This window comes from Dreissena polymorpha, chromosome 6 (genome assembly GCF_020536995.1).
Source record: "Dreissena polymorpha isolate Duluth1 chromosome 6, UMN_Dpol_1.0, whole genome shotgun sequence".
Lineage (NCBI taxonomy): Eukaryota > Metazoa > Mollusca > Bivalvia > Myida > Dreissenidae > Dreissena > Dreissena polymorpha.
This window is the reverse complement of record NC_068360.1, coordinates 103189898-103206001: the sequence shown is the minus strand read 5'-3', so window position 1 is coordinate 103206001 and position 16104 is coordinate 103189898. Positions and strand designations below refer to the sequence as shown.

Here is a 16104-nt window from a genome sequence, read left to right as displayed (position 1 = left end):
ATTTCGATAATATTTCGATAACAACTAAATCTTTCGAAAATTATTTCGGTCGTGCAAAATGATGAAGGAGTTATTGATAACAGTTATGTCATTGTTGTTATCGTCAAGTAAGTTGAATAAATATAACAATGCAAATTATATACGCAATATTTATATAATATAAAAGAAGAAAATACACAACAACATCACATCATTAACTGAAAAGTCAAACCAAAAAGAGCTACGCATTCCTTCAGCAATTTCCTCAGCGAAAACCATTCGACCATTCTTCTCTTGAAAATAGCGAAAGTTTTATGTTTATATGACAGCATTTCTTTTAAGCAAATCAAATTTCCACTAAACATTAATAATCATGCAAATGGACTGAACTGAAATTGCCTGTCTAAAAATTCGTTGTGGGATTTAAATATCACCAATAAACATGATCAGGATATAAACATGAGCTAATCAAATATGGGTTGATACGTTATTGGTTATTAATAGCAAACATTTGTTAAATCAAACTAATTTACGTAACATCAAAGGAAAAATATAAACAAGGAGCGATCCATGTTCGTTTTATTGGTAATCGATGAAATTAACGCTATGGTATCCATTACAACGACTGCTTCGAGTAAAAAACTGTCAAACGCAGTCGGCAGTGAAGAGGTCCTCAAAGGGGTATGCATTTATTAACTTTCGTGATGGTTACGCACATTGTAGATAAAATGTGTATAATTGTAGCTAAATGTCTATTTCACAAACGGCATGCATTCGATAGACACACGGATAATCTTCCCATCGCCATAAGAAATATTGAGCCGTGACAGCGCAATTTTCCACAATTATTAATTTAATTTTCTGATTTGTATTTTTTATGTTACCGATATTTTTCGGCTCACCCAACTTCCAATTGAAATACGCAACCGATTGGTCGTCAATGGACGAGATCCAGCTTCCATCTTTTAAGTGTATGCATATCCAAACCAGTTTGTCAGCTTTTGGCCATCTCTGAAATTTAAACCATCACTTTTAAAAAGATATTGTCAATATGTGATAACGTTTGTAGGCACTATTAAAACGTGTTAGTGTTACTTATCATAATTCAATGATTTACAATCTTCAATAATTAACCATAAAAATAAAACTTTATATCACAATTGAGTCGTCTTAAAAAAGCGTCAGATAATACTAGGTTACGTACGCATGGATAATTGAAACGATTAAAAAACTACAAAATAAATCTACCTGGCAGACCTTTTAAAGCGATATATTTTTCCTCGTCCGAATCATTATACAGGACTTGCGCACCAAGACTCGGGCAATAACCCTGTGCAAATACATATTTAAAGAACTGTTTTATAAAATACGGTGAGGATTATAATATGACGACAGTTTCAAATAATATGTAAAGTATTTATTATCGAAAACGCATTTATGATTATTTTAAATTATGTTGGTGTTGATTAATTATGGCTACACACTATGCGAACAAATGCAAACAAGAAAAGAATTCACCTTCGTTTCATCAAATGTCATCATCTGTGTTGACGAATGGCACAGATAACATGCGTCCAGAAGCGAAATAAATCCCGGATTACAGCTCACAACTAAAGAATATATATACGTGATAAATTCCAGACCTTTAGCTATTTTTTTTATAATTACACAACCAATGAATTACTACTGAAATTGCATCTTACCGGTATTTACACTATTTTAACACTCATATTAACAACTGTTTTGGTAATTATTTTGTTATATTGCGTCATTTGATAATACATTTTTTGTTTCACGACTTCTCATTCGCAATTCACAAGCACAAAACTCCAAATAGCATAAGAGTATCGCTTAAAACATATGATAAAATTACGACTGGGTACACATGTTTACATTGATATTCTATCAAAATATTTGATATTTTTACACGACAGTATACCCTTTATTGCGATGAATTGCGTCTGTGAAAAAGGGGTTAAATGCATGTGCGTAAATGTCGTCCTAGATTAGCATGTGCAGTCCGGACAGCACCTGCTAATCTGGGACGACACTTTACGCACATGCATTAAATCACATTTTCACAGAACACGGCCCATATTCAAATTTAAAGGCACAAATCAAATAGGAGCATACGTGCAACGGGATTACTCTTGTTTGTCCGAAAGGGGCCTTTGAAGGTGCATACTCACTCGCCATGTAACTAACGCATACTACGTTAAATAGCACGTATGGGACGCTGACCCTATTTAAAAACCTAGGCCCAAACTCACGGTGCCTAACCAATACGGATAATACTGGAAATATTTGTACTATTCCGGATAATACGCGAAACGGCAACGGATCATATCGGAAAATAAACAAGGTAAAATGCAGAATGCGCCTTGTATTGGAAGCGAAATTTGCCACAAAACCGCGTTATAATGCCAAATACTATTGCTCACGGAACATTATGGGCTTTCAGCTAATGGTTTACTTCAAAATTCGTCGTGTAAATAAAACATTTTATGAAAACGAACGAAAACAAATGAACCATACCTACCTCATAGTCATGAAATAGTTAAAAATACTTGCTTTTTTTAACTGGAGAGAAAAAATAATAATATTACTACTTTACATTGTTGTTATATTCATTCAGAATTACAATGAAATTGTAGGAGGAAATTACTGACAACTTCAAAAACGTGAGTATTTGCGTTTTAAAAGGATCGCATAGTGATTTCACGGGCACCGAATAATACACGAAACCACAAAAAACTGGCACCGGATGAAGTCCGGAAACACAACACTGTATAATACACGAAATCGATTGATACATGTTAAGATTATTACTTGCTTTTCAGCATGTTGTATAAACAACATATATTCATAACGACGTGCGTATATAGGTTTCTAGATTGTGAGAGACAAAATCGTACAGTAATCGTTAAACGCAGATATTTGTTACGCGTATTATTTCTTGTAAGAAAAGGTTATGATCTTAACTTCCAGGTAATGCGCAATAGACATTAAGCACCCATGAGATGTCATTTTACTAGTACCACCTGTCGTATGTTTTAATTCCAATTAACCTCTAGATTTATTTACATTTTACTTTGATTTTTAAGAGATGGCTGCATTAATGTAATTTATTTGGGTGTGTATTTCTTTGTTTACAGAAATCATGCATTTAATTCACCATCGAAGCGCGGAAAGCGGCAACGAAAATCTAAACGGTCCGATATAAGTAAACCGAATGAAGTCGCAAGGGGCTGTTTGCCAAAACGTTGCCACCACAAATGTGATGAATCGAAGATTCTGCCGCCAACCACTTGTCTAGGCATAACATTGCAGGACAATAGGATAGTGTAAATTGAATTCTGTCAACCTAAAAAGAGACATTGAAGCTAACTTAATTAGGTCTAGTAAGTGTTCGAACCTGCAACTACCACATTAGGAGACCAAACTGTTCAACACGGAATAGAACGAACTTTGTTTGACACTGTAATAAACAATTTTATTCAGTACACTGTTTTGGTTCATTTATGCGTGCATGGTTTATTGTTTATACCAAAAGTATATTTCTTAACAAACACTTCAAGAATGTGTCTTTGAAAGTAATAGACAGACACATTTAAACGTATAACTACAAAATTTCAATATATTTTGTACAAATCAAATTCCATAATGTTAAACTTTACCTCAAATCATAGACTTTTGCCACGTAGTGAAACTCTTTTTTTTAATCAAATCAAATCTGTGTTTCAAATATTTTCTAAAATTAATTAAATATATAAAGAAAATAATGCGATTTTATTAAAATATTTCAGAGCTCATAAAATCAATTTTAAAATGATGTCATTTAACATTAAAAGATGTATGAAATGGTCACAATTATGTACATCGTAAACATTACAAGATAAGGGATATCATCTATTTATGTTAATATATTTTATTTGATATGAACATTGTCTGCTAACAGTATTAAGAAAATAATTATGGAACTCGACAAATACAGGATTCCAATAAGTAGTACCTGTATACCACCGTCGGCACAGCTTCACTATTTTCATAAGAGTGATAAATGATTCGGTCTACCCACATGCACATAATCAATTACATATTTCCAAACATTATTGAACTACCGGTAAATCTCTATAATTTCATTAACATTGGCCTTGACAGACTTCAAAATTATAATTATGTTTTTCGTATCTACAACAAACCTAAAATTTTAATGCAAACGATGTTTTTACAAGCTAAAACAAATATCGTCCAAATATGTGGCTTACTTAATATCGTGTATAGCCAGTTTTTGTCCTATATTTGTTGTCACATATTATGCACTCATATAGTTATTATTGTCGACAACAATTTCAACTGAACATTCTACATGTCAACAGCTATCTAATGGTTGCTCGGTGGCTTTTTCATCTTCATGATTGTTGCAGTCCACATCTAACAAAAAATTATCCAATCCAGACTCAACATTGTATTTGTCCCTTTTACCAGGGGAACAGTTACAGATTAAATCACACAACTCTCTTCCGCTTCTCGCCAGTCTTTGCAGTTTCAACCCGAAAAAAATCGGTCGCGACATTCTGAAATAAATTATCATAATTATATCAATTGACATGTGCTAGTGTTCCGACGTCATGGGTTTGAGCCTATCAACTAGCACACTTTACCTCTGTGGCTACTTTACACATGCCATGGGCATGGCAGTTAATCAAAGCAGGATAAATTGTTCCAATAAAGTTTAAAGTTAATGATACTCAGAAATTGTACACTTACTCAGTCCACTGCTATATCTAATTCAATTTATATCGAACAGTAGTCATAAGCCCATTGAATTAAAAACTTAGACTATCCTTACCATATTCTATATATGCTGAACTGGTCTTGAGACTTTTTTTTCAAATTGTAATCGAATCGTGTATATAAATTTTATATTTAAACAATCATCGGGTTCTTATATCTTATAAATATTTTTGCTGAATCGGTCGTTCAACAATTGCACGCGTTCTATATCAGATTTTTTAAGAACCAATACCATGAGTCACCTGAAATGCCTAGTTTTAATTACCTTTTTCAGTGTAGGGTCAAGACATCTTTCATGCGTTAAGACAGTGGTCAGGGCTGAGGGACGATAAGTAACAGACACATTTCATTTAACAATATACAATCAAGAAATTCTTAAAATGATTACCATCTGCCAAACAGAATACATTACATTATTTAAACGTGCTATACATGTACTTAAATTCATTAGTCTCGACTATTATCCGGTGCCTACTTCATGCATTATCCGGTGCCAGCAATAGACATATAAAATACTTGTTTTTCTACAAACTAAACCGTCACTCATCATGGCAATGATTTAACAATAATTATAGTGCCGTTTTCATCAGGAAACTAGCTCCGAAATTTGAATTTCATTGCTAAAATGGACCAATATCTGCATTTTACTTCCGTTTCCATAGGTTTTGTGCATATTAACCTGTTGGACAATATTGATTCCCACTGAATAATGACTTTTTTGTTACTGAGCATACAATTTGCTGAATGAATGTCTTAGTTGTTCTGTGGAATATTGGTTTGGTGAAAAATGTTAACGTAAAAAAGAGAATATTGAAATAAAAGAACACACCTTACAACAGTCAATATATTTCTGATATGATCCGGTGACGTTTCGGGTATTATCCGGAAACGTTCAAATGTTTGCGATATTATCCGTATTGGTAAGGCACCGTGAAACTAGGTCAGCTCAACAGGTAGCCGGTGGCATAAGCGTTCACTAGGTCGCTTCCGGCGGATAACTCTTGTTTGTCCGAAAGGTGCCCTTAAAAGTGTATTGATTCGTAATGTAAACAGCGTATAATAAGCTAAATAGGCTGTATGTGACGCCGCCGACCCTATTAAAACCCCGGACCGAATCTATGTCAGCCGGACATGCAGCCAACGGGAGATCAGCGTGCACTTGGTCGCTTCCGGGGGATAACTCTTGTTTGTCCGAAAGAGACGCTTAAAGGCGCATACCCACGCGCCAATGGCCATGTAAAAAGCGCACTATACGCTTATTAGGCTGTATGCTACGAAGACCCTATTTAAAACACCGGTTCGAAACTAGGTCAGCCCGATAAGCAGCCGACGGGAGGTCAGCGGGCACTAGGTCGCTTCAGGGGATAACTCTTATTCGTATGAAAGGCGTCCTTATAAGTTTATGCACAGTAACCATGAAAAGGGTTGTGGTATTTACTGTTTTAACCGCTTCCTCTTTGCAATCATCTATATGTCAATAAATTTAACAATAGTTATTAAGATTTACGTAATATACGAGGTATATACGAGTTTCGAATTCTACTTTAAGCGAGTACTATAATACCATATTGAATCGAAGATTCTAAAAACAAAGCTCAGGATGTGTGAATATTAGTTTTTACTTGGAACGTAACAGTCATCACACTTCATCATTACCTATAAATAACCACACATTTAACTTGGTCAAGACATGTACAGACAACATGCTGCTTTTTTTTTAAGTTAGTGCCATTTGATTGTTAAAGTCTTTCTAACAGGAATACTGAATGTCTTTCATTCATTTGTTTTTTGATGAGACTGACATACGACGTATTGCCTAACCTGATTGAATCAAGTATCATATCATAATCGTGTATGAGCAAATGGTCAGGTTGTATCCAAAATGCGTGTAGTTGGGTAATCATTTAGAAATATAATTGTAGTGTACATTATACACTCACTGCTGAATATGTTCCGTATTCCTTTTGTATCTAATACGATGTGGACCTTCATCACGAGATACATGCATTTACGGTCAATAATTTCGAATCTGATGATGCACATATATACTATCTAATACAAGTAGTTAGAGAGACGGTAGAATAAATATGTTTATTGTCCCACCACGGGTAGCTTAATGCCCATCTAATCCGCTCCAACAATAAACTGCATGCATTAACTGTGTCTTTGTTATTTTATAATTGTGTAAAAATAAATGTTATAAGACGAGAAACACTTAATTTTATAACCGTACAAATATGATATAAAATACTATTGCATAAGCACAATCCTTATAGACATGTGTTATTGTCAACAAAAGTGGCAATATTATGATCGTTTACATAATACACAAAGGTCAAATTATACAGTGAAGTAACTATATATTTGATACGTTTAACAACATAGAAACCACCATTTTTTGTTCATGAACATTTTATCAGCTTAGATTATAATGCCTCTTTAAGCAATTGATTTACCATCGTCAGATTATATCTTGATACGTTTAATAAAGGTAGGCACCTGCTACAGTAATCATTTGCTGGTTTCAACATGGTATTTTTATATGCTGGTCTAGAAATCAATGTATTCAAGTGTGTGATTTTATATGCTGTTACGGAAGACAAGTTATTCAAGTGTGTGCAGGCGAGCTTTTATATGGCAATAACATTTATAAAACCCATTGTAATAGGCACGCGCACATCAGAAGGTCGTTTCATTATGTTGAATTATGAAGGACTTTCGATGTAATTGATTTGTCTCGTCTATGTAATATTAGAAGCGCAATGCTATACTGTATAGAGCAACTATTTGCTGCACTGTGTCTTTCTTTAGTTCAAAGCTTTTATGAGATGTCCCGAAACGTATGTAGGTCAAATCCCACTGTAATACCTTTAGAACGACAAAGCAAACGTGCAAAGACAACAATTGTGTATCCATCAGGTCGACAGGAAGAAAAATACCATTCTAATTATTGTTGAGATTTTGTTTGAGTGTTGAGCCTCTGGTAAATCAGTCTGTTTCGCAAACATATCTGACGGGCGCGTCGTACTTGGTGTTGGTCTGTTGGTGGATTTGAAGGGCACAGAAACGACAACAAGCACATACGAAGAGACTACAAAATATTATAATTGTTTTAATAACATGTTTTATTTGATATTTTTGTTCTAAACGTGAGATCGAATCCCACATGTATTGTGAAAAATTATTGTTTTACATTATTTATTTTTTTCTTAGCGATACTCTCCGAATAAGTGTTGCTTGTCAAAAGAATTTATGAAAAGTTGGAATACCATCGATATACACATTTAATGTTTTCATATTTTTTAAATTGAATGACTTGCGAGAAATATATTGCTTTTTTATTTTTTCCATGACGCGAATCATTTTTAAAGATATGTATGATAGGCATTTTAATTGATACATTAAAGAATAATACTAGCATAAGAATAATATATTATAATTTGAAATATTGCCATTTCAGCAATAAGATAAACTCCTTTTTACCAGAGAGAGTTTGCGTTCTACAAGTCTAACCTTCCAACATCAGTCTCAATCGTGTATCCGTTTCTAGGGATGCAAACAAATCAAGCATTTATACAAATGCGAATGTATTCATTTTGTTAACAGCTGTGACGACGGGTGGTCTCTGGGAGAACGATGTCCACATTCTTACTTAAACAGTTTAAAATGGATCATCATGAACTTGTGTGATAATTCGATTATGTTTGTGGGTATAATGTTTCGATCAAGTTTGATCGAAGCCCACGTATATGAATACACTTATAAGTTATGGCACTTGGACTATCTAAATTGGTCAATTTAAACTTGTCAGTCCTGTCACTCAAAACTTTAAAATGATCATCATGAAACTTGGTATGCCTTATACCTCGATCAGGTTCAATAACAAGCAAGATATTTGAAGCACTATTGAATTAAGAAAAGTGAATGATACAAATGCTGTAATAAACCTTTTCGCCTCTCTAACTCCAACCAGTAAAATCGGTTTATCATTAAAGAATTATTTGATCTAAGCTGAACAGAAAAGAGTAGATTCGTTATTCACATAAATAAAAAAGTTTTTTTGTGTCTCAATATTCATGTACACACAGTCTTTTATTACTGTATTTATGTACAACACGTACTTTTTTAATCTGCAATAATTTCAATTAAAAACACCACATTAACTGTATGTATTCAAGAGACTATTATACACACAGGCAAACAAGGAGAAACAGACATATATATTTGGATTTATTTACACAACATTAAACAAAAGTGATGAAAACATTTAAAATTAGGGAAAATAAGACACTTGAATTCAAACATGTGAGTTCATAGTATAAGAAAATATACTTATATGGATGGAAAACTGAGTTCGTATACATACCAAGATATTTCGTGTTTAACATATCGTCGTTAGATAATTTCATTAAACATCGGAAAAACAGCAATAACAAATAATTTTTCTAAATTCTAGACTTTCCTACAGGGGTAACTTTTATTGTTAACGGATTTGAGCGTCAGAAAAACTATTTGCCAATAACAATGACCATCCAGAAAGACTGAGGCGCTTCTAAATTATGGCCAATACATTATCTGAAGATTGTTATATTAATGTTGTTCTCTTTTTAAGTCAAGATAAAGGTAACACACAACTTTTAACGGGCGCATTTATTTACAGTTGAACAGTTTGTAACTTTACATTCTGATCGTATTAGGATATTATGCTTTCTACGCCAATCATTACAGATATATCAATTGCATTCTAGAAAACAACAGAGGCACACACGAAATTCAAATCATCAGGGTTTGAAGAATTCACAATTCTAAAAGCGTTCAGTCTGATGCAATCGCGATTACAATCTAATCGAAAGTGAATAAAAATGCACGTCTATAAATGTCAACATATAATGGTAAAACTTTAAACTTTCACAATTTAAAGCAGTGTTTATACATAATTACAAGTTTACTAAAATATCATTGTAAGTCATGAATAAAGAAACAATCTGAAATCAATATTTTCACACTTGTAAAGCTCTATCGGGCTAGTAAACAATCGCTATTTTGAGTGTGTGGGTATGCGCTAAGGTATTCTATAAATTACCTTTGAGATGTATTATTTTCAACAATTTGCATTTCAATCTTCATTTGCGGATAAGTTGAAAAAGGAATATGTCAATAATTTTTAATGTATCTATATGAATTGATGTAATCTAAAAGATAACTGTTTTGTTGCCTTTTACTAGTTTTAAAACAAGTGATCAAAGAAATAAAGACAATCATCAGAAAATACAGTCTATCGTAATCAAAACTCCGCTTGATAAGCCCCAAAAGTCAATGCCTCTGCCAATTTAATCTACTGGTATAACACAATAATAGTTTAGTGAAACATATTGTTTATGCCAAAGTAGAGTACTTTCTCACATATATTGGCGACAATTGTTAACAAATCAGTAATAGATCGCATAAGACTTTCGGATATAATTCACTCCCAGAAAAGGTAACTGATGTTAATTTGCAATGCATAAAGCCTTACCAAGTGTTGAATAGTGATGATGCCTATAGTTAACTACTTTTCAAAGCTTATCGGTTTTTAAGAAGTTATAATCTTTTAAGACCGGAAAGGATTCTTTTGCAAAATGAAGAGATGTTTATATTTAATAGTTTAATATATGTGGTAGATTGTAACACATTATTTTAAATTAAGGATGTTTTCTCTAGGTAATTATTACACAAATATTGCCGAACGCAAGAAGGGCGCTTCTATCCAAATCCGTGGCGAAGGGTGTTTACAAACCGTATAAAGATTGCAAATGATAAGTTTATTATCGATATTGAACTTTAAGTTGAAAATCAATAATGTTTCGAGACTGATTGTTCACATTACAACTTCTATTGAAGATTGTTTACAAAGCAAAGCAATATCGAAAATGAAATCTTTCAAATCTACATAGAAGAAGACGGTGCAACTGTAGTATGTTGAGGTGATGCTTCCTTACATCCGAATCCCTATCGGAGGTTGTCACGAAGTGTCTTAAGATCGCGGATGATATTCCCAATATCGAAAACGAAGATTGCTCCAAGTTTGAGGACAAGGAAGATCACCCCTACTATACCCAATGCCTTTGCTAAAGGCCGATTGTCCGGCATGCTATTCAGCTTCCTTTGCTGCAACGAGTTCATAAAATAGTTAATATAAGTGTGAGTAACGTTGAAATAATAACTCCGAAATAATATACACAATACTATTATTTTAAGAGCGCATCTGTTTGCAAATTACGGATTTGAGCTTCCCTTTTGATTTTAAGACGCCTATACATAAAAGATTCAAATGTGTGTGTTTGTGCTTAGAAAGCTACCTTCTTCAATTAAAACTTTTCGCATGAATAAGTTAAGTTTAAGGTGAGTTTTTTCATAAAGATAAAATGTTGTGAGTACTCTTTCGATTATATATGTTAAAGGTCTTGAATTAATTGAGAGTATTAAGGACATCATAATTAAATAAATGCTTGTTGTAACTGAAATAATCTTAAACGATAAAGTTTCTAATGCAAAATCGAAAAATGGAACGTTGACATGTTAGTGATACTCTGTTCGAATTACTGTTCCACTTTGTTACAAATTATGTTATTGATGTGTACGCTGCTTGTCGAGCACAAACAAGTTAATGTTTGGTGAGTTTATGTATTTGGATATTATCAGATTATATTTCCATTCCAAAATATTGCGTCTAATGACTCAATGTGACAGGAAACCTGTATCGATTCATACATTTCCAACATATGTTCGTCTTTTGGTGTTTGACTTACGGTGGATGTGAGGTTTTTCATGTCAACTTTGAGTCTGTCTTGGATGGCTGCTACAATGGTTGCAATCTCTTTCTGTGAGTAGTTTTTAGGTTCTTCAACCCAGCCACATGGACAGTAACAGTCCGTCAGGCACTCCCCATCGGAAGCTGAAATTAGTTAATTTAAAATATGAATGTTTTAATAGCTCATATGTTTTTCGCAAATTAAATTTTATATATCGCCTGTGATAATGACTGTTTGGAATATTGCCAGCTTCATTGTTTGCACTCATCTGTATGACAAGAAATTAAACCATAGTTTACAAGATCTAAGATATACAAATATATACGAGTAATATACGAGTTTCAAATCCTCTTAAAGCGATTATAATGATGTAATTTTTGTATCGAAGATTCCAAAAACGAGGCTCACCATGGGTTGATATTAGTTTTTACTTGGTGCATAACAGTCATTTTACGTGTATAAACTTTAAATAACCACACAATTTACTTGCGTAAGAACTATACAGAAAAGCATGCTGCTTTTTCATAAATTAATGCCATTTGATTGTTACATAATTCTCTCTAAAATGAATTGTAGATGTTTATCAGCTTATTGGTTTTCAATGAAACTGACACACGACGCATTGCCAAACGATATGTAATCAAGTCGCAGATAACAACCGTGTACGAACAAATGGTTAGGTCATATCCAAAATGCCTGAAGTTTGGTTAACATCTTAAGATAATAGGTGATAATTGCGTAACCAATATGGTCCGTATAATTTCAAGTACTGGACTAATAAACTGATCAAAGTCTTGACAGCTATGATACTGACTCGATGAAAAATGATTAATAACAAAACAGTATTTTTAAAATTATTATTTACAAATAAGATTCATAATAAGACAATATTATTTTCTTTTAAAGACAACACCTATATTATATAGTTTTTGATGAGAAAATTAGTGTATCAATAAAACAGTGAACTGTTAATTATTCATTAATGCATATCTTATTTGCGCACCCATATGCTTCACTTCCATAAATTGATAACATTGCAAGTTGTTGGTATCTATTTATGGTATTTATTTGTTAACTAAAGTGTTTTTATTTTATTTGTCCTTACTTGTCAGTAAGTACACCGTGTTTGATATCAAAAGATATTGCACTCCTTTTAAAATTGCGTGCCTAACAAAAATTATTTTATATTGTCTGTTTATTGATGTGTTTGTCAATGGTCTTTGTTTGGTATCAATAATTGTTTACATAGTATAAACACATTTGTTCTATTGATAAAAGCAATTTAAATATCCTTTAGTTATTTCTCTCAGTTAACATTTTGTCTTTAATGTTATTACAAGGAATCATCGCTATTGTTTTGATGTTACAAAATAACATTAAAGCCACGTAGGCAATATATGTACTTCCTTTTGTCTTAAAAAAACAACAACAAAAAAAATTAATTAAGGCTGAAGATGATAGTGTTGTTTTATGGAATCCTTTAGAAATATAATTATGCTGTACAATATACACTAACTGCTGAAAATGTTCGGAATTATTTGTGTATCACATACGATGTGGAACCTCATCACGAGGTGCATGCATTTACTGTCAATAATTTTGTTATCTGATGAAACACATATACAATATCTAGTACAAATAGTTAGACAGACGGTGGGATAGATATAGTTATAGTCCTGCTATTAAAAGACCAACGGGTACCTTAATGCCCATCTAATCCGCATCACAATAAACTACATGTATTATCGCATTTTGTGCTTATTTTATAATTATATAAACATAAATGTAATAAAACACGACATACTAACTTTGATAATAATTCAAGTATGATATAAACTAATATTGAATTAGCAAAATCGTAATGGGCATGTAGTTTCTGAATACAATGTGGCAATAGTATGGTCGTTTAAATATAGTTTACATAAAAACTAATTTTGAAACAATGTCAAATTATACAATGGAGTCACTATGCGTTTGACAAGTTTAACAGCAACCACTTTTTTTCCCTTAATATTTTATCCGCTTTACATTATAATGACTGTAGTATCGTATCATGTTATGCGTATTCATTGGTCTAAGGGAAGTAATTCTGTTATACCTATTACAAGGATTATTGTTAGAGTGGCATCCCCTGATATGCACATGTTTAGAGGGCGATTATTAGATTGTGGAACCTTCAATGGTGTCTCGTCTTGTTTTGTTTATGGTTATTTAAATCCAAGTAATTGGCCTCGAGCCGGGTTTGACACTACATAATTTTGGCGACGAGTGAAAAACGGATCTTTCGGATATAAAATGGCAGCAGCTATTGTTTCTGACATTGCGGGAATTACATATTTCGACGTGGGAACAGATTGCTCTACACTGGGATTTCGTGGACAAGATGGCTGCGATCGTTCGAACTGTATGCAGAAGGTATTGCCAATTATGCACAACGGAAAGCCTTGTTACTTCACAGTGCAGGACTCGAAGTGCAAGACATATTTTATACGTTAAATTGTCCTGATCCAGGAGAACATGATACTGTTTATTCTGTTTGTAAACGAGTTTTGAATGACTATTTTGACACCAAAAGTGAACGTTGCATTTGAGCGATCTAAGTTTCGTGGACTTACTCAAACATCTGATGAGTCAGTAGAAGTATATATAACGCGGCTTAGACAGAGAGTTGTGTACTGTAACTTTAATAATGTTGATGAAAGTATTCGTGATCAGCTGATTAAAAAGTGTTCATCACAGAGATTGAGACGAAAACTTTTGGAAATGGATAATCCATCGCTTGCACAGTGCGTTAAAGTGACATTGTCGTTAAAGAGTTCAGTTAGCCAAGCTAACATAATGTCGGGAACTGTCAACAAAATACAGCATGAGTCGCGAAAACGTGTGACAAATGGGCAATCTTTGAACAATCAACCTAGTAATCGAAAGGTGAATGTCATGTGCCATGCATGTGGTCGGTATGGACACGTGAAAACTGACAGAAATTGTCCGGCAAAAGGAAGGAAATGCCGGAAGTGCCGAAAGGAAGGACATTTTGAAAATTGCTGTAAGTCAAAACCTAAGAATATTAAACCTAAACACAAATTTGGAAAAGTGAGGATTGTTGAATGTGAAGAATCCCCATCAGATTCAGAGGACAATTATGCGTTCACGGTAACGAGGAAGGAAGAAAGATTCAGGCGATATTCATGTCAACATAGGAGGTATTGAGACACCTGTTATGGTCGATTCGGGAGCGTGGTGCAACGTCATTGACCGGGAACTCTGGGAAGATTTAAAAAACCAGAAATTGAAATGTAAATCATATTTAACAACAAAGAGAGTTTATGCATATGGTAGTGCAACACCGCTTACAGTTGCGCGTGGATTTTTAACGCAAGTGTCGGTTGGGAACAAATGCGTGGATACAGAGTTTGTTGTTGTTGAGGAGCATGGACAAGCCTTGCTAGGTAGACAGACTTCAATTGACTTGGGAATGTTGGTAATAAATAACCCTAGTAGTGTAAACAGTGTAAACGTGAGCATTGATAAGTCGTCCATACAAACTAAATTTCCAAAGTGTTTTGATGGATTGGGAAAACTAAAGGATTATCAATTACACATTGATATTGATAAACATATTCAACCAGTTGTGCAAGGATTACGACGTGTTCCGTATAACTTACGTCAAAAACTTGAGAAGAAGATCGAAGAATTACTTTCCATGGACATTATTGAAAAGGTGGAAGGTACAAGTAAATGGGTGAGCCCTTTTGTGGTTGTACCAAAACCAAACGGAGATGTAAGATTGTGTGTGGACATGAGACGAGCACACGAAGCAGTGATAACGGAAAGATACCCAATTCCTACAACAGAGGAAATTCTTCGGGGCTTAAATAAGTCAACAGTGTTTTCAAAGCTGGACATCTTCATGGTGTACCATCAAATGGAGTTAGATGATTCGTCCAGAGAGATAACTACATTCATGACACACAAAGGCATGTACAGATATAAGAGACTGCTATTTGGAATAAGTTGTGCACCGGAAATGTACGATAAGGTGATGGCACAGGTTCTGAGTGGACTCGATGGTGTGAGCAACATATTTGATGATATTGTAGTTCATGGACAAATGGAAGCAGAACATAATGTCCGTTTAGAAGCTTTGCTGAAGAGATTGCAAGATAAGGGTCTTACACTCAACTTTGATAAAATGAAAATTATCTAAAACTGGAGTTGAAATAACTGAATCCAAGATAAAAGCAGTAAAGAATGCTGTTCAGCCGCAGACCAGTTTTGAAATAAAAAAAGTTTTCTTGGACTTGTGAACTTAAGTGCTCGATTCATTCGGAACATGGCTACTGTTGCGGAACCACTTAAGAAGTTACCAATAAAAAATGAATCATTTGTTTGGGGAACAGAACAGTCGGAAGCATTCAATAAACTTAAAGATAGCTTGTCTAAAGCTAGTAGTTTGGGATATTACGATAGGAACAGAAAAACCGAAGTGATTTGTGATGCTGGTCCAGTTGGATTGGGTTGTGTTCTAGTACAAGAA

At 33.8% G+C, this 16104-nt stretch overlaps 2 protein-coding genes across 2 annotated transcripts in view; both read left to right on the top strand.

The window, feature by feature from the left end:
- LOC127834929 (uncharacterized) overlaps positions 1-16104 on the top strand; it is a 438004-nt gene that overhangs the window by 244485 nt on the left and 177415 nt on the right. The window lies entirely within an intron of this gene.
- On the top strand, positions 14788-15774 carry LOC127835964 (uncharacterized protein K02A2.6-like). Its single transcript, XM_052362382.1, has one exon. The coding sequence runs from the start codon at positions 14788-14790 to the stop codon at positions 15772-15774; it is 987 nt and encodes a 328-aa protein (XP_052218342.1).

Bases quoted from the DNA above. Each gene is read 5' to 3' on its own strand.
- LOC127835964 (XM_052362382.1), top strand. From the start codon at position 14,788: ATGGTCGATTCGGGAGCGTGGTGCAACGTCATTGACCGGGAACTCTGG.